At 56.9% G+C, this 23,938-nt stretch overlaps 2 protein-coding genes across 3 annotated transcripts; one reads left to right on the plus strand and one right to left on the minus strand.

Moving 5' to 3' along the window:
* The first annotated feature begins 343 nt into the window (after nucleotides 1–343).
* On the plus strand, nucleotides 344–4,433 carry ASB6 (ankyrin repeat and SOCS box containing 6). Its single transcript, XM_058818327.1, has 6 exons — nucleotides 344–541; nucleotides 937–1,118; nucleotides 1,438–1,544; nucleotides 1,830–1,938; nucleotides 2,424–2,510; nucleotides 2,681–4,433. Exons 1-6 carry the CDS (start codon nucleotides 429–431, stop codon nucleotides 3,358–3,360), a joined length of 1,278 nt encoding a protein of 425 aa, XP_058674310.1. The 5' UTR covers nucleotides 344–428; the 3' UTR covers nucleotides 3,361–4,433.
* Nucleotides 4,434–5,196: 763 nt separating this feature from the next.
* NTMT1 (N-terminal Xaa-Pro-Lys N-methyltransferase 1) lies at nucleotides 5,197–8,376 on the minus strand. Of its 2 annotated transcripts, none has more exons than XM_058818366.1 (5): nucleotides 8,316–8,376; nucleotides 7,310–7,369; nucleotides 6,352–6,548; nucleotides 5,941–6,193; nucleotides 5,197–5,593 (listed from the first exon to the last, which is right to left on the minus strand). In XM_058818366.1, the coding sequence occupies exons 3-5, from the start codon at nucleotides 6,511–6,513 to the stop codon at nucleotides 5,337–5,339; spliced, it is 672 nt and encodes a 223-aa protein (XP_058674349.1). In that variant the 5' UTR covers nucleotides 6,514–6,548; nucleotides 7,310–7,369; nucleotides 8,316–8,376; the 3' UTR covers nucleotides 5,197–5,336. The 2 variants fall into 2 exon arrangements, with proteins under 2 accessions (XP_058674349.1, XP_058674350.1); XM_058818367.1 differs by having other exon boundaries at nucleotides 8,151–8,318.
* Between the last annotated feature and the right edge of the window lie 15,562 nt (nucleotides 8,377–23,938).

Below are 23,938 nucleotides of genomic sequence, written 5' to 3' on the forward strand. Positions count from 1 at the left end.
CGGTGTCCCTGGGGTGGCTCCAGAAGAAGTGTCCCATAGAAGCCAGGCAGGGCTTTGCTGCTGCCAGACCCCGGGGCACTGGAGCATCTCCCCAGCCTGTGGGGGCTCCTGGCACTGCCCAGGCAGGCAGGGCACACAAAAAAGGAGGCTCCTGGCCCCGGGGCTTTGTGCCCATCCTGGCCGTGCCCAGATAACCACAGTGTGCAGCTCTGTGTGCAGGAGATAATTTGGAGACGCCAGATCGGTGTGTGGGAGGAGATCCCTGCACTGGGTTGGGCTGCCTTTATGTAAGGAGGGGGAGGCTGTGTTTTTTCCTACGTTCAGACCTGCTGAAAGCCTTGTTTGTTTTGAAAGGAGGGAGAAGCCCCTCGGGAGGACAGCGGTGCCGTGCTGCGGGCCCCCGGGAGGGGGTGCACGGGCAGAGCACGATGCCTTTCCTGCACGGCTTCCGCAGGATCGTCCTGGAGTACCAGCCCCTGGTGGATGAGCTCCTGGGGCTGCTGGCCACGCCTGACACCGAAGGGCAGAGCTCCCTGGAGAGGTAACACAGGGGGCTGAACACCCCGGGGTGTTTTGGGGGGTGGTTGGAGCTCAGGGAGGTTGGGCAGCATTGGCTTGGACAGCCCTCAGTGGGGAGCAGCTCATCCCACAGACCTTCCTTTGGCTGCTGTTCTTTGGGAATGTGGAGGTGGAGCAAGGCAAACACAGGAGCTATGGGAGCTCCCCAGGAAAGGCCTTTTCTGCCTGACCCCTGGCAACAAAGCCTGAACTGAGGCCCTGAGGGTGCTGTGTAACCCACAGCCCACGGGTCAGAGACACTGGGTACAGGACCAGAGGGAAGACCAGGGATTTTCCTTCTTCCCTGGTGCCAACTTTGACCCTTGCACACCTGAGCTATGTTCACTGAGTAACTGCTGGGTTTTTGTGTGTCTCAAGCCCTGCCTGTCTGGACAGTGACAAGAGCCAGCTCTCAGCTGTGAGAAGAGTCCTGGAGAGGGAGACCCACTCCCCATTTTATCAGGAAGGTGTGAGCTATGCCCTGCTGAAGGTCACCGAGCTGGGGCTCGTCCCAGCTGCAGAAATCCTCCTGGAATTTGGTGCTGACCTCAGCTTTGAAGGTGAGGCTGGTGGGAAGGGGAGCTGGGCCAGGAGGAACCAGCAGATGAGAAGCTGCCCTGGGAGGGGGGGATAGCTGGGGCAGAAAGAGGGGGTGCTGCCAGCTCAGACACTCCTGCTCCTTGCTGGAGCAGTGTGGATGTGCCTTGGATGGACTGAGGGACACCAGGGACTGGGGGGCTTTTGGCAGGATGGAGCCATTGGAGCAGCAGGACCAGGGTCCAGGCATCACTGTGCTCCCAGGGCCCTCCCCAGCTGTCCCCTTCCACTCTTGGCAGGCTCTGGGGCCGTTTTGTTCTCTCTGACTGTTTTTCTCCTCAGACCCAGTGACGTACTACACGCCCCTGCACATGGCGGTGCTGCGCAACCAGCCGGACGCGGTGGAGCTCCTGGTGCAGCACGGCGCCGACATCAACCGCAGGGACCGGGTACGGCCCCGCTCCCGGCTGAGCCCCAGCCTGAGCTGCTCTGCTGTGAGGGAGGGACAGCCCTCCTGCCCCCCTCCTCCCTGTGCTGCTCCCCTTGGCACATCCCTGTGCCCGCCGTCCCTGCTCTGCTGCTGAGGCAGGTCAGGTTGAGCTGAGCCCCTGCCTTGGAGCAGTGTGGGAGGAGGCTGGAGAGACTCTTACTGTAGCCAAGATAAAACTCCCTGCAGACACTCACAGTCTTCAGTATGTGCCAGTGCTTTTTAACAGTTTTTATCTGTTGTGCAGATCCATGAGAGCAGTCCCCTGGACCTGGCCAGCGAGGAGCCTGAGCGGTTGCCGTGCCTGCGGCGGCTGCTGCAGCTGGGGGCCGACGTCAACGCTGCTGACAAGAATGGTCTGTGCTCCCCACCCAGCTCCCCCAGCTGAGGGTGGGCAGGGCACAGGGCTGGGGACATTTGCTGCTGCACCTGCTCCCTGCTCTCAGTCGGGTTTGGGAGTTGGGAGGAAGCTGGCAGAACCTCTCTGCACTCGGTGTTTCCTCCTGGTGTGCTGGCTGTGTGAAAAGGGCTGAACCCAGCTCTGTGCAGTGCAGGGGAGGTGGGGTGGGGCTGTGCCTCTGTTGTCCTGTGCTGCCCACTTGCTCTAAAACTCACTCTGCCATGCCACATCTACCCACTGAGACCACCACCAGCCCTGCACGTGTGGCCTGTGACTGTGCCCACAGCTGGGCACCATCATGGGGACAGTGGAAGCCTCTGCCAGAAGAAGGGTTGTCACTCCCTGCATTTGGCTGTCTGGTGGGTGGGTTGGATTGTTTCCCTTCCTGCCTTTTGGGGTGTCACCCTGTTGTCCTATGTCTGACTGATTGCTCCATTGCAGGGAAGACAGCACTGCTCCATGCCCTGGCCAGCAGTGACAGTGGCCAGATCCACAACACCGACAGCATCCGTCTCCTGCTGGAAGGAGGTAAAGATAACCTCCTCCCCTTTCTGGGCTGGCTGATTCTTTGTGCAGCACCAGGCACTGCCCTCCTGACTCCTTTTTAGAGTCAGAGTAAAGCCCAGGGGTGCTGGAGCTGGTGCTGGCCTGGCCTCACGCTCTGCAGTGTCAGTTACCCTCTCTGTCCCCTCCTGCAGGCGCAGATGTCAGGGCTGCCACCAAGGATGGCGACACTGTCTTCACCTATGTCATCTACCTGCTGGGAGAGATGGCGTACAGCTACACCGAGGAGGAGGCCGAGGACATCGAGCGCTTCTGCTTCCGCGTCACGCAGCTGCTGCTGGCCCACGGTGCCAACCCCAGCCAGTGCCCAGCCTCAGAGTCCCTCACACACTTCTGCTTGAAAAGCTTCAACGACTACTTCCCCCTGCTGCGCTTCTTGCTGGAGTCAGGTGCTGCCTACAACTGCTCCCTGCACGGTCCCTCGTGCTGGTCCGGCTTCCACATCGCCTTTGAGCACCTCTGCTGGCACCTCAGCCGCTTCGACGATGAAACCTATTCCTCAGACCTCATGCAGAAGGGTCAGACTCTGCTGGAGCTCATGATGGCCAGTTCACAAGCCATCCAGCTGCCCAGCAATTTTGAGGTCAACACCAGCAGCTGTAGGTTCCACGGGGAGAAGGTCCAGACTCTGTTCTGCTCTCTGAAGCAGCTGGAGCGCTCGCCGCAGGCACTGAAACACCTGTGCAGGGTGTTCATCCGGCAGCGCCTCAAACCGTGGCCTGTGGGTGACAAAATCAAAGCTCTGCCTCTCCCAGACAGGCTCAAGTGGTACCTGCTCATCGACCACGCTGCTGCTGGCCACGAGGACCTGTGAGCCTGGCAGTGCCTCTGTCTGCTCCCTCCACAGCCCTGCTGTGCCTGCAGCCACCACAGCTCTGCTCTGACACAGTTTTCTCTGCAGCGAGAGGTGCTGTCCATGGAGTCCCTCTCTGTGGCATTCTGGGGGTGTTTTTCTGGGCACAACATCACACCTGGGTTTGGGAAGGTCTCGTTGCTCTGGGGCACGTCATGGGGAGGCAGGCAGAGCTTCTGGCCATGGGAGAGCTGGATACTGGGGCTGGTTTGGAGGGAGATTGAGCAAAGGCTTGGGGCTGTGACTGGACAGGCACCCTGTCCCCTCTCCCAGCCCTGCCATGCGTGGGTGATGCAGTGCCTTAGGTGTCCAGTGGAGCTGAGAGATGCCTCAGGGTGCTGGGAGAAGGAAGAGGTGTTCTGGCTTTCCTGCCTCTGGTCCTGGTGGTGGAAGCAGATCTGGGATCATCCTGTGGGTGTGGATGCCTTCCTTGCTCAGTGTGGGCTTCTGACACTGGGGATGGGAGTGAAATGGGGCTGACTGAGCTTCTGCACCCCATCCTGGCACAGAGAAACATCCATCAAGGACATCTCAGAGTTACTGGGCTGCAAAACACACAAAGGGATGTTTCCTAACATCCCTGTGCAAGGATGAGGAACAGGCAGTCAGCAGCTGAGTGCCTTGTGCCTCCCTCCCCATTCCTTGGCTCTTTCCTTTGGTGACCACTCCCAGGTTCTTACTCTCCAGTGCCTCCTTCCCAGAAGGAATTGCTGCACCTGGAGGGCTCATGTTCCAGCCCTGCCACAGCTGCCTGGCTCCCCTTTCCAGGCACCTGCTTCCTTGTGACATGCCAAAGGCTGGCCACAGAGCTGAGCCCCTCACAGTTTTGTTGGTTTGTACTGTTTTTCATGGGGGATGGATGCAGTAGATGAAGAGGAAAAATCTGTTCTGGTTAAAGACAGTTTGTATCAGGTGGATCTGGGATTCACTGGCATTTGGAACTGGAACTGGGTGTCCTGATGAACTGGTGCTTAAAAACCCCAGTAATGTGATCAAATTCTGCCCTGGTGTCTGGAATGGGAACTGAACTATTAAACGAGGCCTTCTATAATAACAACAGGGGCTTGGTTTTCCTTAGGAGAGGTGGGGGGAAGGACAGGAATGGGGGGATGGCTGGAAAGTGGAGCTGCAGCCAACTCTGCACCTGGGCTCACCCTTGGCACAATGCTGTGCCAGTGTTGGCCACCTTGGGCCAGAAGCCAGACTTGGTAAATGAAGGGAACGTGGCCAAAGAGGAGATGGGGATGTTCAAAGCTAGGTGATGGTGTGGGGTGCTGGGGGAGCACAGTGTCACAGCAATGGAGCTGGAGGTGACAAGCTGGATGGGTCTGGGAGCAGCTCACACCACCCCAGTGCACTCCCAGGGTTGCAGGGCTTTGTCTGGGATACTCCTGTCCCTGCAGGAGGATGTGGGGACTCAGGGTCACACACACCTCCCTCCCTTTTTCCTGCCCAGGTAGGAGACCTGCTCAGGGGTTTAAAGGTGAGGCCCCCTCAAAGCCCCAGAACCTGGTGTTGCCTCCCCACACCACCACAGGGACACAGCTGAGGCTTCTCCCCTTTGCCTTACCCAGCTCATTGCTGAGCAGCAGGAGAGGATCAAACACCCATGCAAGGAACGGAGCCCAGTGCATGCCAAAGGTGCCTCAAGCTCCCGTTCATGAGCAGGGGCCCTGTGCACTGCAGTCAGCAACCTGCAGCTGCCCATGGGTCACCTCACACACTGGAGACCCTCCTGCTCCTGACCAGAGCCCCCAAGGGTGGCACAGAGCCAACATGCACCCGACAGACCTCACGTGCAGAAGTGCAACAGCAGGAAAATGTATTTGGCAAACACCTCTTTTCACAAACAGCAGCAACTTGGAAGACAAAGTCGTCCTTGTCACCGGCCCCTGGAAGGGCAGTCACGACATGGGAGAGACCTCCTCCCGCTGCCCTCATCTCATGGCAAAGGTGTACACGTGGTAGATCTCATCAGGAAAGTTCTCCTGGCGCTCCTCAGCCAGGAGGTGCAGCCCAGCTCTGCGGATGATCTTATGGACCACGTCCAGGTCCCTGCAGACACTGCTGTCCACATCGTCCATGATCACACCCTCCTGGGCCATGTTGTCCTTGATGACCACGATGCCGTTGGGCCGCAGGCCGGCACGGCAGCGCTTCAGGAAGTCGGAGAGGTGGTTGTCAGTGAGATGTCCTGGAGGGGCAGCACAGGGGTTAGAGGGTGACCAAGGGGAGGAAACACAGAAGCTGCATTTGGGATCCCTCCAGAACCAAATACTTGAGACATCTGCAGGGAAAGCTTTAGTAGGGTGTCCAACTTGTGTCTCACTACTCAACTCCATCCAACCCACACCTCTGCTCTGGCCTCTGAGGGCTTGGGGGAAAAAGTACAGGGCCCCTCCATGGGCTGGGAGACAGGTGCCCACCCCAGGCCCCCACCCATCCAGGCAGACCTCAGGCTGCTCTCCCCAGTGCATAGGACACCTGTCCCCTTAAGAGAACGGGACAGGCTGGAAAGGCCCCACAAGCAGTGACTCTCACCGATGACCCACTGGATCCAGATGACATCGTAGGAGTTTGGCTCAGGGCTGAAGTCCTGGAGGCCACAGCAGAAGTAGTTGCGCACCCGCCTGCCCTCCTCGCCCAGGTAGCTCTTGGCCTTGGTGAGGAAGTCCTCTGTCACATCCACCATGTCCACTGTCTTGAAGAGGGGCAGCAGCAGCCGCTTGGTGATCCGGCCGATGCCAGCCCCGCAGTCCAGAGCTCGGGTTGTCCCTGTCCGGTTGGGGCCATCCTGCAAGAGCCACCGTGAGGGGTGAGCCCCACTGCGAGGCAGCCACCGAGGAGAAACGGGACAGCCACACAGAGGGTCCCATGGGGCAATTCAGGGGGAAGAGCCCAGCTCCACGCTGGGAGAAGGGTTTTAGGAACACGACAAACTGTGCCACCTACCCGCAGAAACCTCTGCAGGAACTTCCTGGAGCTGTTGATGTCGATGCTGGAGATGTGGCCGTAGCCCCCCAGCATGCCATCCACCGTGGCGGGCACATCCTTCCAGTACTTCTCTGCCTTGGAGTAAAACTCAAACTCGTTCTCCACCACCTCGCTGGTCATGCTGGCCGAGGGCCCACACAGGACTCACTGCTCCCCTGGCATGGGAGAACCCAAACCAGCGACGAGTGAGTCAGCTCTGCCAGCACCCCACACGTGTTTATTACCCCTTCCCCCTCCCCAGGGCTACTGCAAACTACAAAAACCTTCAGCTGAGAGCAAGAAGGAACAAAGATCTAAATCCTGGTATTTTCTGGAGATCAATAAGCCCAAAACCGCTCCCTGAGCAGATGCCTCAGCCAGAACAGGCATGGCAGAGCCCTGCTCAGCAATACATGCAATTATACAATTATATTTTAAGGCTGACCCATCCTTTTCACCTGTTCTGCCTCTCCTTTCCCTGTCTTAACATTTTACAGATTCCATGTTTATGTGGGGCGACAACCCCATCAGTCACCTCCAATTACACCTCGAGTTGCTAAAAGTTATCCTGAGCACCTACCTGAGGACTGTAAATCTGAGCCATGACCATAAGTTAGATATTTGCAATATAATAAAGTCAAGGTATAATCAGCAATACAAGCTATAAATCCCCCCCCAGGCATCTCATAATTCAAACCACTATGGATTTGATTAACTGCGCTGGGGATTAGAAACTAGATTTAAGGTGGCCAAAGGGTAAATTCAAGGACTTCAAACACCTTTACAAAATAAAGAAATATACAGAGTTCATGGCTTGAATTTGCTGGCAAATACCCCATTAGACACAAAACCTTTTGCAGCTTAGACAGGTTTGGTGGCCCCACATGGCCTCAAACAGCCTAGGGACAGGAAAGAGGGACATGGCATGCCAACTTACAGGTCACTGGTGGAAATCCAGTTTGGCTCAGTGGTGCCAGGAGCTGGTCTACGCTGTGGTCTAGGAGCAGAGAAGATGAGATTTAAGTGCCAAATCACCCCTCTAGTCCTGTGAGTGTGACCATGGCCCCAGGAAATCACAGGTAAGAGTCACCCCAGCCCCACAGACACACTCCCAGGGAGCCTGAGGGACAGGAGCTGCTGCTGCCCCTTAGCTCAGAGGCTGAGCCACGAGTGCATGGAGGGTTCTCCTTCAGTGCTCCTGTCTGAGCTCCAATTTGAGCAGTGCCCCTGTCTGATCTCACGGGCTGGGACTCAGGCTCACCCTCCCGGCAGTGACCCCATTCCTTGGCCTGGGTTTGGCTTGGTGAGTCCCCGGTGACTCATTTTTCAGGGTGTCACAGCCCACCAGGAGAGGCAGAGAGCACCCAGGCCCCCTAACCCGAACCTAAACCTGAACCCGAGCCCTGAAACGCGGCCGGGGCCCGCGGAAGCGCGGGCAGGTGGAGGCCAGGACTCGCCCCATGGACGCCGCAGCCGTGGGGGGGGGAAGGTCACACGGCGTGGAGGGGTCACCCCGAGCCCCGGGGCCGCGGGCAGGCCGGGAGCGGCAGGGCCGGGCAGGGGCCGGGGGTCCCCAGGCCGAGGGGTTGTGGCTGTCCCGCCATGGGGGTCCCGTCCCGGCTCGGGGGGTTACAGCAGCCCCGTGCGGTGCGAGGGGGCGGTTCCCCGCTGCAAGGCCCGGCCCGGCCCTTTCGCCTCCCGCCCACCGGGGCCGGGCCCCCCCCGCGCTCCGGGCCCGCGGCGCTGCGGACCCCGCGGGCCGCCGGCTGCAGCCCTACCCCGGCTCCGGCCCGGGCAGCTCCGCCGGCCCCTCCCGGCTCCCCCCGCGGCCGCAGCCCGTGGAGAGGCGTGCCGGGGGTGCCGGGGGTGCCGGGGGTGCCGGGGGTGCCGGTGCCGCCCTCTCGCCGCTCCCTCGGGCCGCGACCCTCGGACCCCCCCGTTACCTCCGGCGGCGGCCGCGCGCTGCCCCCCCACGGCACGGCCGGCCGCGGGGACCAACCAAGCGGCGGCGTGGCGGTGACGTCACAGTGACGTAACGGACGGAACCTGCCCTGCTCTCCCGCTGCTGCCCGCGCGGAGGCGCTTCGGGCCAGGGGTGCTCAGTGGTGGGACGGACCGGGACGGACCGGGACGGACTGGGACGGTCTGGGACGGACTGGAACAGGCGGGGGAGGACTGGGGCGGACCGGGCAGCCCAAGGGGAGCCCGCTGGTACCCCGCGGTTCTTGAGGGGCAGGTTACCACGGGAGCCCGGCCGGCTGGCACTGGGGTGACGGGACCCAGGGTCACTAGAACAAGTAGCCGCGGAGGTGTCCTGGTCCGGGCTGCCCGCGTGTCCCCGTCCCGGCTCCTGCTCCTGCCCCCGTCCTGTCCCGCCGTTGTCCTTGTCCCGGTCCTTGTCCCGGTCCCGTCCCGTTCCCTCCCGCCGTGCCCCGTCCTGGCCGCCAGGGGGCGCTGTTGTCCCGTCGTTGCGCCGCGGGAACTTCGGAGCGTCCTGAGGGGGAGCGGGACCCGCTCGGGCCCCGGCGCCGAACACCGGCACCGACAGAGCCCGGCACCGACAGAGCCCAGCACCGACTGACACCCCGGCACCGACACAGCCGGTACCGACAGAACCCAGCACTGGCAAAACCCGGTACCGACACTGCCCGGTACCGACTGACACCCCCAGCACTGGCCCCTCACGCCCCGTCCCGTACCCCTGCCCGGTTCGGGCTCTGACCCCTCCGCTCTGGTGTCCCCAGCTCCCGGTGCCCTCCCCTGCCCGCTCCTGCCGGGCCAGCACGGGGCGCTCAGGGCTGAGGGCTCAGCACAGCTGTGTCCCCCCTCAGCACAGCTCACACCTTCCCCTTTGGGGTCTCACCCCACCCCAACAGGACGGGGGTAACGGGGCCTGGGGGTGCCCAGGGAAGAGGATTGCTGTGGGGACAGTGACAGTGACAAGGCTGGGCTGGCTACAGTTGTGTCTGTGGGGAATGGAGGCTGGTGTGGATTCTCTGCTGTCTAATAGGACCTGAGTCCTTCCCTCATCTTCCCCAGAAACCGAATTTCACAAAACCTGTAGGGACAAAATCTGCTTGAAGGCACCCAAAGCTGTCAGAGGGCAGTGGCCAGAGGGGCAGAGCTGCATGGGCACAGGGGGAGCAGGGCCATTCCCTGCACCTGCCTCTCCCAAAATGTCCTATTTCCCCAAACAAGGTTTTGCTGTCCCCAAAACAGAGCTGCTCAGCCCATGGCCATCCAGAAATGCATGGCACAACCAGCATGTGGCCTTAGGGATAGAGCCCCTTGCCATGAGACATATGCAGAAATAAAGTCCCCACCTTTGGGCAAGCAAACACCAGCCTGGGACGGTTTTTGGGCCCCCAGGTCCCCTGAGTCCCTGTGAAAGGACCTGAGTGTGCTGGGGACAGCAGTGACCTGAGCTGGGGCTCAGTGCTGACACCAGGAGTGTGTGTTTAGTCAACTGCAGAGCAGGGCACACAGTAGGAGCATCTCTGTGCACAAAAACACTGCTTTTTGCAGTTTGTTCTCCATGTTTTAAACAAACAAGGCTCTTCGTCACCAGGAAGGGGACACAGCACAGGGTGGTGGCACCTTGCTGACACTCATGGGAGTGAGTGTCCCCATCCACAGGCACCTGAATGACCCAAACCCAGCAGTTTTCCCCTCACCAGAGCTGCCAGCAGCCAGTTGTCACCTGTGTTCTCAAGCAGGCAATGGGCACCTGCATCCCATCCATGCCAAGTGCCTTCCATGGTGCCTGCAGGATTTGCTGCCTCTTCTTCCCCAACAAAAGGCACTTTTATCCTTTATTTCACTGAGCTGCACTGGGGCTCCTGAAGGCTCTTTCCATTAAGGCCCAGCCACCTCCTCCATCCTTCCCTATTGCCAAAACTCTTCATGATGGCAGGAAGGGAATGGTGCTCCCATCCCCTCCAGGGGCTGGGGCTCTGCTTTGGCCCCTCAGCTTGCAATGAAACCTGCAGGAGTTGCCTTAGCTCAGGGGCAGGTCTTGTTTGCAAATGTTTCCTTTGATTTTATATTATTATTGTTATTAATTTCATTGAGATAACAGAGTGTGGCTGAAAATCAAGAGGAAAACTAAACTGAGTGTCCCTAAGTTTGCCATGTTTCTGAGCCCAGCTGGGGATGAGGGTGCCAGCACTGAGTCCCACTCTCTACTGGAGACAGCTCCAAGCTTGGGGCCAGTTTGTGCAAAGCCAAATCTGCAAAAAGAGTGGCAGCAGCAGCAGCAGCAGCCCCAGCTCCCGCCCCGCCGCAGAGCCGCCCGTGCCTTCCTGGGCTCAGCTGCCTCCCCGTGGCCACTGCTGCTGGGAAATGCTTCTCCTCTGATGGGTTTCAGTCTTGTCACTCAGTGATTCCTTGTGTGAGGAGACAGAAAACACCCCCAGACCCCTCTCTCCAGCCCATTTGTTTCCCTGCACACCCTCCCTCCTGCTCCCACTCGCTCGCCACCTTCCAAGGCAATCATGGTGCTGCGATTGCTCTTCAGGAGTATTTTTTTTTCTTTTCCCCAGGTGCCTAATCACCCTTATTACCCTTTTCTGATTAATTAATTCTAATTAATTTTGCACTATCATTTTTGAGAAGAGGTGACCAGGACGGCACATGTTGTTGCAGGTGATTTGCAAGGCAGGTCCTGCAGTGCCGGCACAGCCCTTCCCTCAGCGCTGTTTAACCCGGGTCCAGGTGGGCACCTCCTGCCCCTTTTGCTGCCATTAATGGCAATTAACAGAGCACTGAAACCTCCGAGGGAGGAGGGAAGAGCCCTGAGGGACTTTCCTGGGAACCACAGGGGATGTTCCCATCTCCTGTACTCTGCCTCAGCAGCAGGGTTCAACCCTGGCCAAACATGGTTCAAGCCATGTCCACATTTGCCCAGCTCCTTCAGCCAGCTCTGTGTGCCATGGCCAAGGCTTGGGAAGTCAGAATAAATTAGGTCAGGGCTTCTCCATGCTCTGCCAAGAGCCACCAAGGCGCTCAGGAGCACAGCAGAGACATGGGTCCCTTTGTCACCTCTCATCTTCCAGCACTGATGCCAGGCCTTATCCAGGTACCAGCAGAGAATTCACCTGGCTTGTCCAAGGACCTTTGTAGCCAAAAGCTGACATGGTTTGGGAGCTTCTGTCCTTAAACACAGATGCTTTGGGGACAGAGGTCGTTGTTCCTTTAGTGTTTGTTCCAGAAGCAGCTCCTGATCTTCACCTCATCCCAAGTGCCCAGCAAAGAGAGGGGAGGGACATGGGCTGGGGGGCTGCAGCCACACTCTGCCCTTGTCAGAGATCCCCAAGTCCCTGTCACCTGCCACTGGTCACTGTCCCCAAACAGTCTGGAGCTCATCAGGCACTTCTGCTGGCCAGGTGTCCACCCAGCACAGCTCAGGGCCAGGACTGTCCATCCCACCTCACTCCCTTGGCTGCTGGCTCCTGTCAGGAGGCTGCAGCACCACCACCAACACTGCTGAATCCCCCAGCAGCCCAAAATATAAACCCCGTATTTATTATATAGTAGTGTATATATATATATATATATATATATATATATATAACTCTATATTTATTATATAATAGTATATATTTATATAGATTATATATATAAACCCCATATTTATTATATGTAGTATAATAGATGTGATAGACTATAAACTGCAGCTAGTAGATAATGTGTATAGTGAATATATATAAATACTATGTATATAAATACCATATATATATAAATACTGTGTATATAAATACCATATATATATAGATACAATACATATCTATATATAAATACAATGTGTGCATAATATTGTGAATATAACTGTGTACATATGTGTATATATACATATATATAGTGTAAATGGACCATTTATTCCTACATATATAATATATACAGCATACCATATACATAATTCATATATACACACGGGTATTTGTATACCAGATAGGCAGATAGATATAGGTATAAACATATATATAGGTGCACAGATATATAGATGTACAGATATACATATGTACATACATAATACAAAAACCATTTCAATGTGTTTGTGTGGTGGACAGGTTTTGGTGAGGGAAAAGAGAAAGAGGGAGTGTGTATGTCCTGGTTCCCTGGCCAGTGCAGGGCAGTGAAGAGGAAGAGGAGGGAGACACAGAAGAAAGGTACAGCAGGGAGGAAAAGAGAGAGAATACAAACTGCTCCAAGTTACAAACGCTCCCCTCTTTGATTAATTGTACTTTCTGTTTGATAAATGTTACTCATGAGTATAAAATATGCAAAGCACTTAGCAAGTTCACACTGTTTAAAGAACTCAACTAACTAAATTAAAATTCGATGATGGAACAGAGCTGCTGAGGAGCAGCGTGGCAGCGCTGTCTGGGGAGCCAGCCCTGGGCCACGGCCACGCCATCCTGCCGTGCATCCCTCCCTGGAAACCCAGCCACAGCCTCATCCAGCCCCAGGGACATGGGAGAGTTGGGTGAGGCCATGGGTGGGGATGGCTTGTGTGGTCCCCAGGGCCCTGGTTGGGTCCCTGTGGGCTGGTGAGGGGCTGGGAGGATTCCAGAGCATCCTCAGCCCCAGCCCTGGCATTGGGGATGTTTGCTGGCTTGGGTGAGGCAGGGCTAAATTGCTTTAATTTTTAAGATCTAACCATTGCATCCAAGAAACATGCTCCAGTGACACAGTTGCTCTAGTCTACCACCCAAACCCCAGACCAAGGGTTTTCTGGCACTGCTGAGCCCCAGTGCAGCCCCAAATAGTCCCACCCTCACCCTGAACCACCCCCGGTGAGTGACACCTCCCTGCCCACTCTCAGTGCTGTATCCTTCCAGCCCATTGTAAAAAAACAGCTCAGCCCCTCTTGGCTTTCCCAAAATGGCAGCTGAGCCCCCTCAGGTGACAGGGAGAGCTTGGGAAGGCTGAGGGATCCAGTCCCTCTATGGCAGTCCTGCCAGGCTCTATCTCTGCTGGGGGATGCAGCGAGCACTCTGGGGGGGATGAGGTGCCCTGGGAGGATGCAGTGTGGGCACTGAGCAATGTTCCTGGCTCCTAGTGCATGGTATATTTGTACTGGCCACACTGCCCAGCTCTCTGCCTTGCCATCCTGGCTGAGCAGGGCTCACTGGAGGCAGCTGGGCTTCCAAAGCAGCAGCAGCTGTGTCAGGCAGGTAGCGGCTCCCTCCTGCCTGCAGTTGAGAGGAGAAAGAAAGAGGAAAACCTGGCCTGGATCTGGCCTGACTGAGCTCTTCCCTCTGATTCAAAAGCCCCACTGGAGAGGTTTAACTCGCTGGAAACCCACGGGACCCCAAGCCCCCATCACTCTCTCACAGCACCTCACTGGAAACCTAAAAACATCCTAAAACAGCCTTAACAGTGATGGAGCTGCTTCAAGTTCATAATTTCTGTGATGCCAACAAAACCAGACAGAATGCTGGTGCTGGTGGGAAAAACCCTTCAAGTCTTTGTGCCATGGGGTATTTCTTCACCTCCTCATTCTCCTGCCAGCCCTCCAGCCAAGCCCAGCTCTCAGGGCAAGAAGATGCAGGAGGAAATGAGCAGGACTGAGGGATTTGACCAGGGGAAAGAGAATCCTTTTCACCAAAGACTGAAGTCTTCACTAGGTGAAAGAATCCCTCTGCAAGGCATGACCCTGCACCTCCGACGGGCAGAGCCTGAAATAACCCGCACTTTGCAAAACTTGCTGGGCGATTTGGGCACGCAGGGATGAGCTGGTGTGGCACCACAAGGCGCTGCTGCGGAGCCAGCCCCGATCCCATCCCCAAACCCAGCCCCGAGCCCCGGAGCCCCCGGCACATCCCATTGCGGCACGGCCGATGCCGCTCTCGGTGCGAAGGAGCCGGCTCAGCTTATCCTTGCAGTTTGAGCAATGATTTCGCCCCCGTGAACCCACCCGGCTGTAAATCCTGGCACAGACAAGCCCCAAACATTCATTTTTGAGGCAACGCAGTTTGTGTCATCTCGGCATTAGCATTTGCACTCTTATTAATTAATACTTGTTAAACCAGGACTAAAAATAAAGCTCTCGGCTCCCCGTCTCAGCTCACGCCTCCTTGCCCTCGCCCGGCTGGGCTGCGGCGGGCTCAGCACCCAGCTGCTCCTGCTCCAGAGCCAGGGCTGGAGGAAAAGGACTGTGGTGAAGCAGGAATCCTGCTAAAGGAAAAATCACCCTTTCTGCACCACCTCGGTGGGACAAGCCAGCCTTCCCACCACGGCTGTGGGATTGGGGGAGTGACAGGGACAGCAGCACGCACAGCATTTAACTTTTTTGTTTTTCCATTCCAGCTTCTGAATTTGTTTTTCTTTTGCTGCCCTTTTTCTTCCTGGGCTGTGCCAGCTGGGTTGCATTTCCCATTCAGAGCTGATTTCATTTCCCAGGCAGGACATCCCGGGAGGGCTCGTGTTCAGGAAGGAAATGGTTCATCGTGGTGGGCACAGGTGAGCTCAATGCCTGCACACAGCCAGGTGCTGTCACTGCTGCCTTCAGAGCATCCAAAAGTTCCTTTTTCCTGCCTGGGACTGGTAGTGCCCATCAGCATCCCTCTGGATGCAAAGCAAGGGGCTGCCCATGTGGGTTAGTGCTGCTGCTGGGGCACCTGTGGAGGAAAAAAGGGCCTGAAATGGGGGTTGGAAAAGCTTTTAGGGAACCCCAGGGGTGAAACCCAGCTGGGTTTGGGCACAGGTCATGGTGCTCCCCACCACAATCCAGTCAATATTGAACCCATCAAGCTCCAGTTTCCTCTGTTCCCAATTTCCCAAGCTCTTGGGCCCCTTCAGAGCTCATCTGAGCAAAGAAAGCAAACTCAGATCAAACACCTTCCTGTATAGATTCTATAGATTGCACACGCATCTACACAGACCTGTGGAGCACTCAGAGCCAAGGCTGGATGGATGAGGCTGTGCCAAGCACAGGGAAGGCAGCCTGGCCTGCAATATTTAATAACATTAATGATAATAACAGTAATAATAGTAATAATAACAACAGTCATTTGTTAGTTAACCGTTATTAATGAAAAGCAAGCCTGCAAATTGTCACTCCAGGAAAGCCCCAGGTTACCAATCTGCTTGACTTAAATCACCAAACCCTGTAACTCTTGGCCATTCCTCTGCCTTGGGTGTTCTTCCCAAAGCCCCTTGGCTTTAATCTGCAGAGCAGAGCTGGAGTTCAGGATGCCATCCTCCTTTGCTGTGCTGTGACAGCAGCCAGGTGTGGATTTGGGGGATTCCAGGTGTGGGTGTGGGAGATTCCAGGAGTGGATGTGGGGGATTCCAGGAGTGGATGTGGGAGATTCCAGGAGTGGATGTGGGGGATTCCAGGAGTGGATGTGGGAGATTCCAGGAGTGGATGTGGGGGATTCCAGGAATGGATTTGGGGGATTCCAGGTGTGGGTGTGGGGGATTCCAGGAGTGGATTTAGGGGGATTCCAGGTGTGGATTTGGGGGATTCCAGGTGTGGGTGTGGGGGATTCCAGGTGTGGATTTGGGGGATTCCAGGTGTGGGTGTGGGGGATTCCAGGTGTGGATGTGGGGGATTCCAGGAGTGGATTTAGGGGGTGGAGGGGCTCTCCCAGGCCAGGCTGCTGGAAGGAGAAGCTGATGGCCAGGCTGGGTACCAGGGCTGGCAGCAGGAGCAGCACTTGGGGATGCAGCACAGCTCACACGCGTTGGGAGTGAATGTTAATGGTGCCGAGCTCCTGGAGAAATGATCAAATTCTTTGAATAAAGCGGGTAGGAGAGGAAGGGGAGGGGGAGGAAGGGAAAATAACTCCACAGATTAATCCTGCTGATGAAAATTAAAATTGGGCATTGCTGAGCCAACCCCAAAATGAGCAGCTTTGGAGCCACAGCTCAAGCTCAGCCTGGGCTGGGTCTGCCTGAGCCCCCAGACCCCCAATGGGTTCAGCCAGGGGCTCCCTGTGTGGCCTTGGGACAGGATCAGGTCCCAGGGCTGTGAAGGGATGTGCAAACCCTGCTGTGAGCATCCCCCTTCCAACAGTGTTCATCTTCATCCCTGGTGCCTTCACTTCACCCAGAGGGCAAGTGAGCACCCAGAATTGTGAGGTTCATTTCAATAGCAATTTTTTTTAAAATAAAATGTTGTGAGCTTTTAATTAATTTGCATTAACTACCTTGAGCCTTTAAAGACTTGGTTTTGTCCACCGTGATCTCTGGTGAGGCTGGTTCCAAAGGTTCTCCTGCACAAAAAGAAGGCAGAGACTCAGCAGTGATCACAGGACTTGGGGAGTTGCTGCTTTGAAAGAAAATAAGTTAAAAGTTTGGGAGTGGACCATGGCATGAGCTGCAGGATACAACCCTGCCAGGAGCAGCTTCCTCCTGCCCTGCTCCTCCTGGAGCTGGAAAACCTCCTGTGGAGCCCAGGAAGTCCCGTGGGAGGGAAGTGACTCCAGCACTCCCAGGGTGGCTCCGGGGGCACAAAGGGACTTTCCTTGGCTTGAATCACCACAGGCACATTGGCTGGAGCTGCAGAGGGCACAGGGCTCTGAGCTGGGGGGCACAGAGAAGCTTCAGAGCTCTGTGCTGGGGCTGGGGCTGCAGCAATGCCAGGGGGACACCCATGGGTGGGACTCCCCTCATGTCCTGCTCAGCTGCTCCCCCTTTCCCTGCTGCCTGCTCCGTGCTGCCAGCCAGCCCCTCTCCCTGGCTGTGATTTCATTTTGATCTCGGGCTGCCTCCCTCCCTCCCTCCCTCCATCCCTCCTCCCTCGCTGGCTGCTGCCAAGTCCGCAGGTTCCCGCTGTGACCTTGAGCTGCTTTCTGGAGCCGCTCGTGGCTTTCTTAAAGGAGCCAGGGGGTCTCCCACCACCTCCCTCCTGCTGGCCCAAACTCCAGCCCAGCCATGCACTGCCCCCCCTGGGCTTGGGGGGAACAGGGAGTGAGAGCAGGAGCCCCCCCAAGGACACAAAAATTGGGAGAGGGTGGGCGTAGCCAATTCTGTGGCTGCAGAGTCAGAGGTTGGCCACACTCACCACCAACTCCTGTGCATTCTCTGAGGTCAAACAGCCACTGGGAAGGGGGTTCCTGGCCACCAGTCCCAGCTCTGTGCACGGAGTGGAGGGGACAAACTCGTCCATCTCACCTTCCTCCATGAAACAGGCTCAAATAACCCACTAGGCATCCCCTGAGACTGCAACAAAATCCCCTCCACCCATACTGTACCATTAAAGACATTGTGGGTTCATAGTGATGCTTTCCCTACTCATCTCCCCAGCCCTATTCTGCCCCAACCCTTTAGGTGATCCAGCCCCCAGCTGAGTGTGGTCCCCATAGAGAGTGGTGGCACGGCAGGTGTGGGGGTGCTTGGGCTGGGGGTGCACACCTACCCATCTCTCAGAAAAGGAGGGTCTGTGGCCCTCCCTGGCTGTGCTGTGGCCCTTGAAGCCCCACAGGCTCCAGCTGTAGCAGGGAGAGCTTGAAAGTGAAGGTGCCAGCTCCTCTCCAAGCCACGGGGCAGATGGAGCTGTGGAGAGATGCTCCTGCATTCCTCACTGCCCCACGTGTGTCTGTGCCAGCACAGAGTGACCCAGGGGGAAGCTGCTGCTGCACCCAGCAGTGGGTGAGCACAGAAACCCCAAATCCCAATGAGCATCCCCCTGCCCCTGGAGCCTCAGCAGGACAGAAACCCCTCAAGATGCCTCACTCCAACTCCTAAAGCCACATCAAACCCACCCAGGGAAATAATTCTCCAGGTTAAACCCCATGTGGGATGTGGCATGGCCCATTGGGACTCTCAGCTCTTGGGATGAGCCTGAGAAGCCAAAAAGCCCCTCAAAGTGCAAACATCCCTGGTGTGGATGTGCACATGGAGACTCTCCTCATGCCACAGAGTTTTAAGCTGTGATTGAGCTAAGCTGGACAGGTTGAGATTTCAGCCTTGCTTGCCCAGTCCAGGCCATACTAAAAGCTCCATCAGCCAGAGAGGACCCCAATCAATAGGAGCCTTCAAGGCAAGTCATAAAACTTTGAAATTATGCAGGCAGCTCTTGGTGCTCCACAGCAAAGGCAGTCTTTAATTCATGGGGATGCTCCTGGGGAACCAGTGAGAGGGCTCTTAAATAAGGGGAGAGAACAGGGGGCTGCACTGCTGCCACCCTCATGGGGTGCACAAGGCTTGGATGGGCTCAGAAGATGCTGCAGTGACAAACCCACAGCTGAGCCTTCCTCCCTGCCCTGCCCAAGCACCTCACACACAACCCGCTGGAGGTGCTGCAGAAACCCAGAGGCGCCTGCAGACCCCACCTTGGAGCATCTCTGAGTCCCAGGGAGATACTGAGCATGCAGCACCCCTGACTCCACCTCACAGGGATTGTGGGGCTCCATGGTCCTGGGAACCCCAAAACCACACACTGGCAACCAGCAACACCTTCTGCCTTGGACATGGAGCTCATGGTGGCTCACAACAGCATGGGCAGGAGCAGGCAGGGATGTTTTCAGCACCCTCTGTTATAGATATAGAGGGAAACTGAGGCACTGCAGGGTTGCAGAAGCAGAAGGGATAAAGGATAGTTACAGGAGAAACTCAGTAAGGTCCTTGACCTGGAACAAACCAATCACTCAGGGAATAAAAACCCAGGGAAAAAAAAAGACCATAAAATGTAGGAGTCACATTTGGACCACAAAAAGGCACCAACAGGCCACCAAAAGTCACAACACAGCAGCCAAAGCATCCCTGGGAGCCCCTTATCCCACAAGGAGAGGAGAAATCTCACCTCTGCCACCTTCAGCCAAGCTGCCGGGGCCGGTGCTGTGCACAGGGAGCCGGGTCCAGCCCGGGGGTGGCAGGACCGAAGTGCTCCGGGCTGCTGAGGCAGCACAGGAGGCTCAGCCCTTGTCCCCAGCGTGTGGGGCCAGCTCGGGAAAGCCCAGGCTCACCTCCCACCCAGCGAGGGGATGGGGACACAGCCCCAGCTCAGGCAGCGCCACAGCAGGAGGAGGGAACGGAGTGGGATCGGGAAGGAGAGAAGGGAGGAGAGGGAAAAAAAGGAGAAAAATGAGTTTTCCTGCTGCCCCAGCGGTGTGGCGATTGATCGGGTGCAGGCTGGTGTGGAGCGGTGCTGAGAGCCTCATTCCCCACCGCCGGCTCACAATTATTGGAAAAAACCCGGCGCTGCTGCTGCAGTGAAATTAGTTATTGATCTCTTGTCTGGGTGACAAGCGCGGGGCCGGGGCTGCTCTCCCACCGCCCAGCCCAGCCCAGCCCAGCCCCGGGCGGGACCGGAGCTCCCCGGGCTCCCCCGGCTCCAAAGCCGCTCCCCAAGGAGGGTTTGCCCACCCCACTGCATGCAAGGGAGGTGTCAGGGGGACAGAAAGGACAGAAAGGATAGGATCCCCAGCGCTGACAGCCCCCGGCCATGCAGAGCTTCGCCCCCGCGCCCGCCACCATCTCCTGTCCCCCCGGGATTGGGGTCAGGCTGTCCTGAGCCCTTTTCCATTTCCCGATAACCTGGCTATCGCCGAGGGAGATAAGGCAGAGGGAAATCAGGCAGCCAGAGCGCTTTTGTTGTCTGGGAAGGCTCAGCACATCTCTGGCTGCAGCTGGAGCAGGGACTGGGCTGGGGCAAACCCTGCCTGCTCTTCCCAGGGGAACTTTCAACGTTTCAATAACAAAAATCGGGCATTCATTTTCTTTTTTGTAATTCCTGGCGGGAGGCAGGAACAACAGGGGACATTTCAAACAATCCTGTTTTCTTCCAAACTTAGTCACCGGAGAAACGCTTTGCCCCGGGGCAAATCAGGGGTTTGATTTCCAGAGGATTAGTTTGGAGTCTCACCTTTGCTCGGAGTTCATCAAGGTGTTTCTTGTCACTGGCAGGGACGGGATTGAGGCTGGCTCTCGAGTCTCCTTCAGGGTTGTTTGAGTGTTCACAGGATTTTTTCCCATCAACATTTTGCCCCAAAAAGCAGCTCCCTGAAGTGATCCCTCCCTGAGGTAATTAAAGTGGCTTTTGGGATGTAAATGAAAAGCCAGGTGATGGGTTCCTGAGGGCCAGAGGTCACTGTAAAACCCACATAATCTTAACTTGGGCTTCTGTAGGGTCGCTGTGATGGGGATGCAGCCGGTGACCCTCTGCTGGAAGGTGCCACGGGTGGTGGCTCTGAGCTGGCATCTGGGGGTGCCCACAGGGACCTGGTGGCACTGGCCATGCACAGAGCCTGCAGCGTGTGCTGGTGGCAGGATGGACACAGTGGGGACAGGATGGACCAGGACCTGTCCCATGAGTAGCTCCCAGGGATGAGCAGACAGTGCCAGAGATGTGACAGGCAACGGGGACAACGGCTGGAGGCCACTAAGGGACACCAGGATGGCTCATGGGCTGTCCCCAAGCCCTGTGGCAGCGGGCACAGGCAGCTCTCACCTCCCTCCTGCCTCTCAACATCCCAAGCAGGCAAGACCCTGTCTGCATGTGTGTCCCTGGGGAGGCTGAGGGATCCTGGCCCCTTTCCCAGCCCCAGACAAAAGCCTGGGAACAAAAGCCCGCGGGATGCGGGAGGCATCTCCCGGCCGGGGGGTATTTGTTTAGCCCGGGGGGAGGTGAAGAGGGGAGAGGAAACTGCATTTCAAAGCGTTTCACCCTTTGTAAACCCTTCACAGCCCCCCCAGTGCCCTCTGCATGGCCCTGGTATCCCTGTGAGAGGACACCGAGTCCCCTCCGGCCACCTCCACGTCTCTGCTGGGAAGGGAATAAGAAAGATGTGGAAAGTAAAAGAAAAAAAAAAAAAAAAAGGAAATGCAGCCAGGAGGAGGGAGCAGATCATCGCTGCGGGAGCATTTCTGTGGCTCAGCCCCTCTCGGGGTGGGGAAGTTGGAGCCCCAGCTCCAGGGACTGACTGCTGGGCTGAGAGTGAGCTTGAGAATTCATCTGCTTCTCCCCAGTTGTCTTCATTTTGACAATCACACTGTTGGGTTTTTGGGGTGGGGATTATGCTGGGGATGGATCAAAGCCTGCACCCGGCCCCTCCCCAATCTACCAAGGGAACACAGCCCCTTCCCAATCTACCAAGAGATCTGAGCCCCGGGCACACAGATCTCCTGGGAGGTTGGCAGAAGCCACCAGCTCAAGCCCATCCCTGCATAGGCTTCTCCAAGAGGGTGCCACCAACTCAGGGAGGGCTCTGGCCACCGACAGCCATTCTCAGGCTGCTTTTGCAGGTCCCCTCTCCCTATCCATCACCCAGAGCTGGACATCCCTGCACTCACAAACCCTCAGCACCTCCAGCCCTGGCTGTGACACCAGCCTGTGCCACAGGCACACATCAGGTCTCAGGTTTCCTGGGGCTGTTTCTGTGTTTCACCACCCTAAAAACACCCATTTCCTCTGGGATGTGCAGCAGAAACAGCCTCTGGCATCTTCTCCTGAGAAGCAGCTTCCCATTTGCAGCCGGGCACTGTCCCAGTGAGTTCCTGTCACTGCACAGGAAAGGCACCGTGTGAGGCCCCAAACCTCCCAAAGCCCAGCAAAGGTGGGATGTGGATCCCAGGCACTCCTGCCACCCCCAGAGCTCAGCATTCCGTAGAGATGAAGTGGAGAGAGGTGCAGACAGCGGGGCTGACCACATCCAGGGCTCTCCGGGCTCCTCTCCCCTCGGACGCGCGGGCGGACGCCGAGCCCACGCCGGCAGCGGCGCTGGGCAGATGGAAAGACCAAATGATGGCTTTGCAGGGGGCCTGGGATTTGTTTGAGCCATCTCTGTCTCAGTGAGTGACTTCGAATAACGGATACACTTGAGAAAATCGCCATCTGCTCCCGGACAATTCGCAACCAGAGGAAAAGGTGAAATAAATTCAGCGACTGTATTATCCGCCCGTCCGCGGCTCCGACAGCAGGGTCAGGCTTTGTGCAGCGTCCTGAAAGTGATTTGGGAATGAGAGGATGGTTTGGGATGAGCAAAGAGCAGACAAGCAGAAAAGGATGGAAGTGTTGAGGCCCCAGGATGTTGTGCCCACAGCAGGGCTCTCCTGGCATCCTGGGTTTGGTGAATTTGGCAGGAAGACAAAATCTCACCAGATCTTTTTTTTTTTTTTTTCCATCTCTGAATTTTGAGTGCCTCCTGCTTCCAGCTGGGCTGGAAATACCACAAAAACAGATGCTACAATGCAGCAGATTTTGTGTTTCAAACACTGGAAGAAATCAGACATGAAAAATAAATGCAGGGGGTTGCAGTGGCTGGGCTGGTGATGAGGCTGAGGGCACTTGGAGAGCCCTTGAACCCACAGCCCAGCCCATGCCAGCTCAACTGCTCCAAAAATCAAACCTTTCATCCTCAGCAAAGCAAACCCACTTCCAGGAGCAGATAAAAATGCCCCCTGCATCTCTGCTTGGCCATGCTGTGAGCCCAGAACCCACACAATGCTGAGACTGGTGTTTTTCATGCAATTAGGAGGGGATGAATCTTTGCCCCAAAGTCACAGCACTGTGCAGCAGATCCTGTCTGAAGGGATCCCTGGTGCTTCCAGCAGAACCTCACTGGGGGAGAAAAACACTCAGTGTTTGATCTTGCAGGGGCAGGAGGAACTGGGCAAGAACAGGGGTAGATGAGACCATTTTTGATGCCCTTTTACTCCTGGAAAGCCCAAAGTGGGGGTGCTCAACACTAACACTGCCCTGCATTGTGCCCGCACCAAAAGGAGCCTGTTGCACAGGTGATGATGGGATTTCTTCTGCCTTTTCCTCTCACTGGACTTTACCTGGGCATGAAGGTGTGTTTGGCACCTGGGGAACACCACCCAAACTGGTCCCACCAGCCACTGCCTTGGCCAGTGCAACCACCTCAACCCAGGCCAGCCCTCCCCAGTGGATTGGATGGGACAGCCTGGCTCCCCCCAGCCAGCCAGCCCCTGTTCCCAGGGAAGGGATCCTGCCCTGCACATCCCAGACACCACGCTGGGCCCGTGGGGCTGCCACAAGCCAGGGATAAACCTTCCTGAGGGGCAGGGGCTGCCAGTGCTAATGTGGGTGTGCTGGTGTGTGGGTGCAGACAGAGCCCCCCCCGATGTGTTTGCTGCCAGCACAAGAGATAAAACTCTCATTTATTTGGAGAGGCAGGAGGCGGGTGCCTCTGAGAGAGAAAAATGACTGTGACCCAGCCCAGACACCTGACTGGGTGTGACAGGGAGCCCCTGGCTGGGTGGGTCACTGGGGACCCTGTGCAAGGTCCTGGGGAGCACTGCAGCCACACAGGGTCCCATCCGCAGGCACAGCACCCCTGGTGCTCGGTGTGTGCTTCAGCTCGGGCTGGCTGCGCCTGTCACGGCCGTCGCCTCCTCACGGGGGCCACCGGGACAGGTCCCCACCGGCATCCCTAAAGGTTTCCTGCCAAGAGCCACGGGCAGCTCCTGCTCGGCACCGGGAGGGAAAGAGAGTGCCTGGGGGCAGGAGTCCAGCTGGCACCCTGAGAGGGTGAGGATGGAGAGGAAGAGGAGGATGAGGAGAGGGAGGAAGCAGAGGATGAGGATGGAAAGGAAGTGGAGGATGAGGATGAAGAGGAAGCGGAGGATGAGGAAGGAGAGGAAGTGAAGGATGAGG

The sequence above is a fragment of the Ammospiza caudacuta genome, chromosome 21 (genome assembly GCF_027887145.1).
Source record: "Ammospiza caudacuta isolate bAmmCau1 chromosome 21, bAmmCau1.pri, whole genome shotgun sequence".
In the NCBI taxonomy this organism is placed as follows: Eukaryota; Metazoa; Chordata; class Aves; order Passeriformes; family Passerellidae; genus Ammospiza; species Ammospiza caudacuta.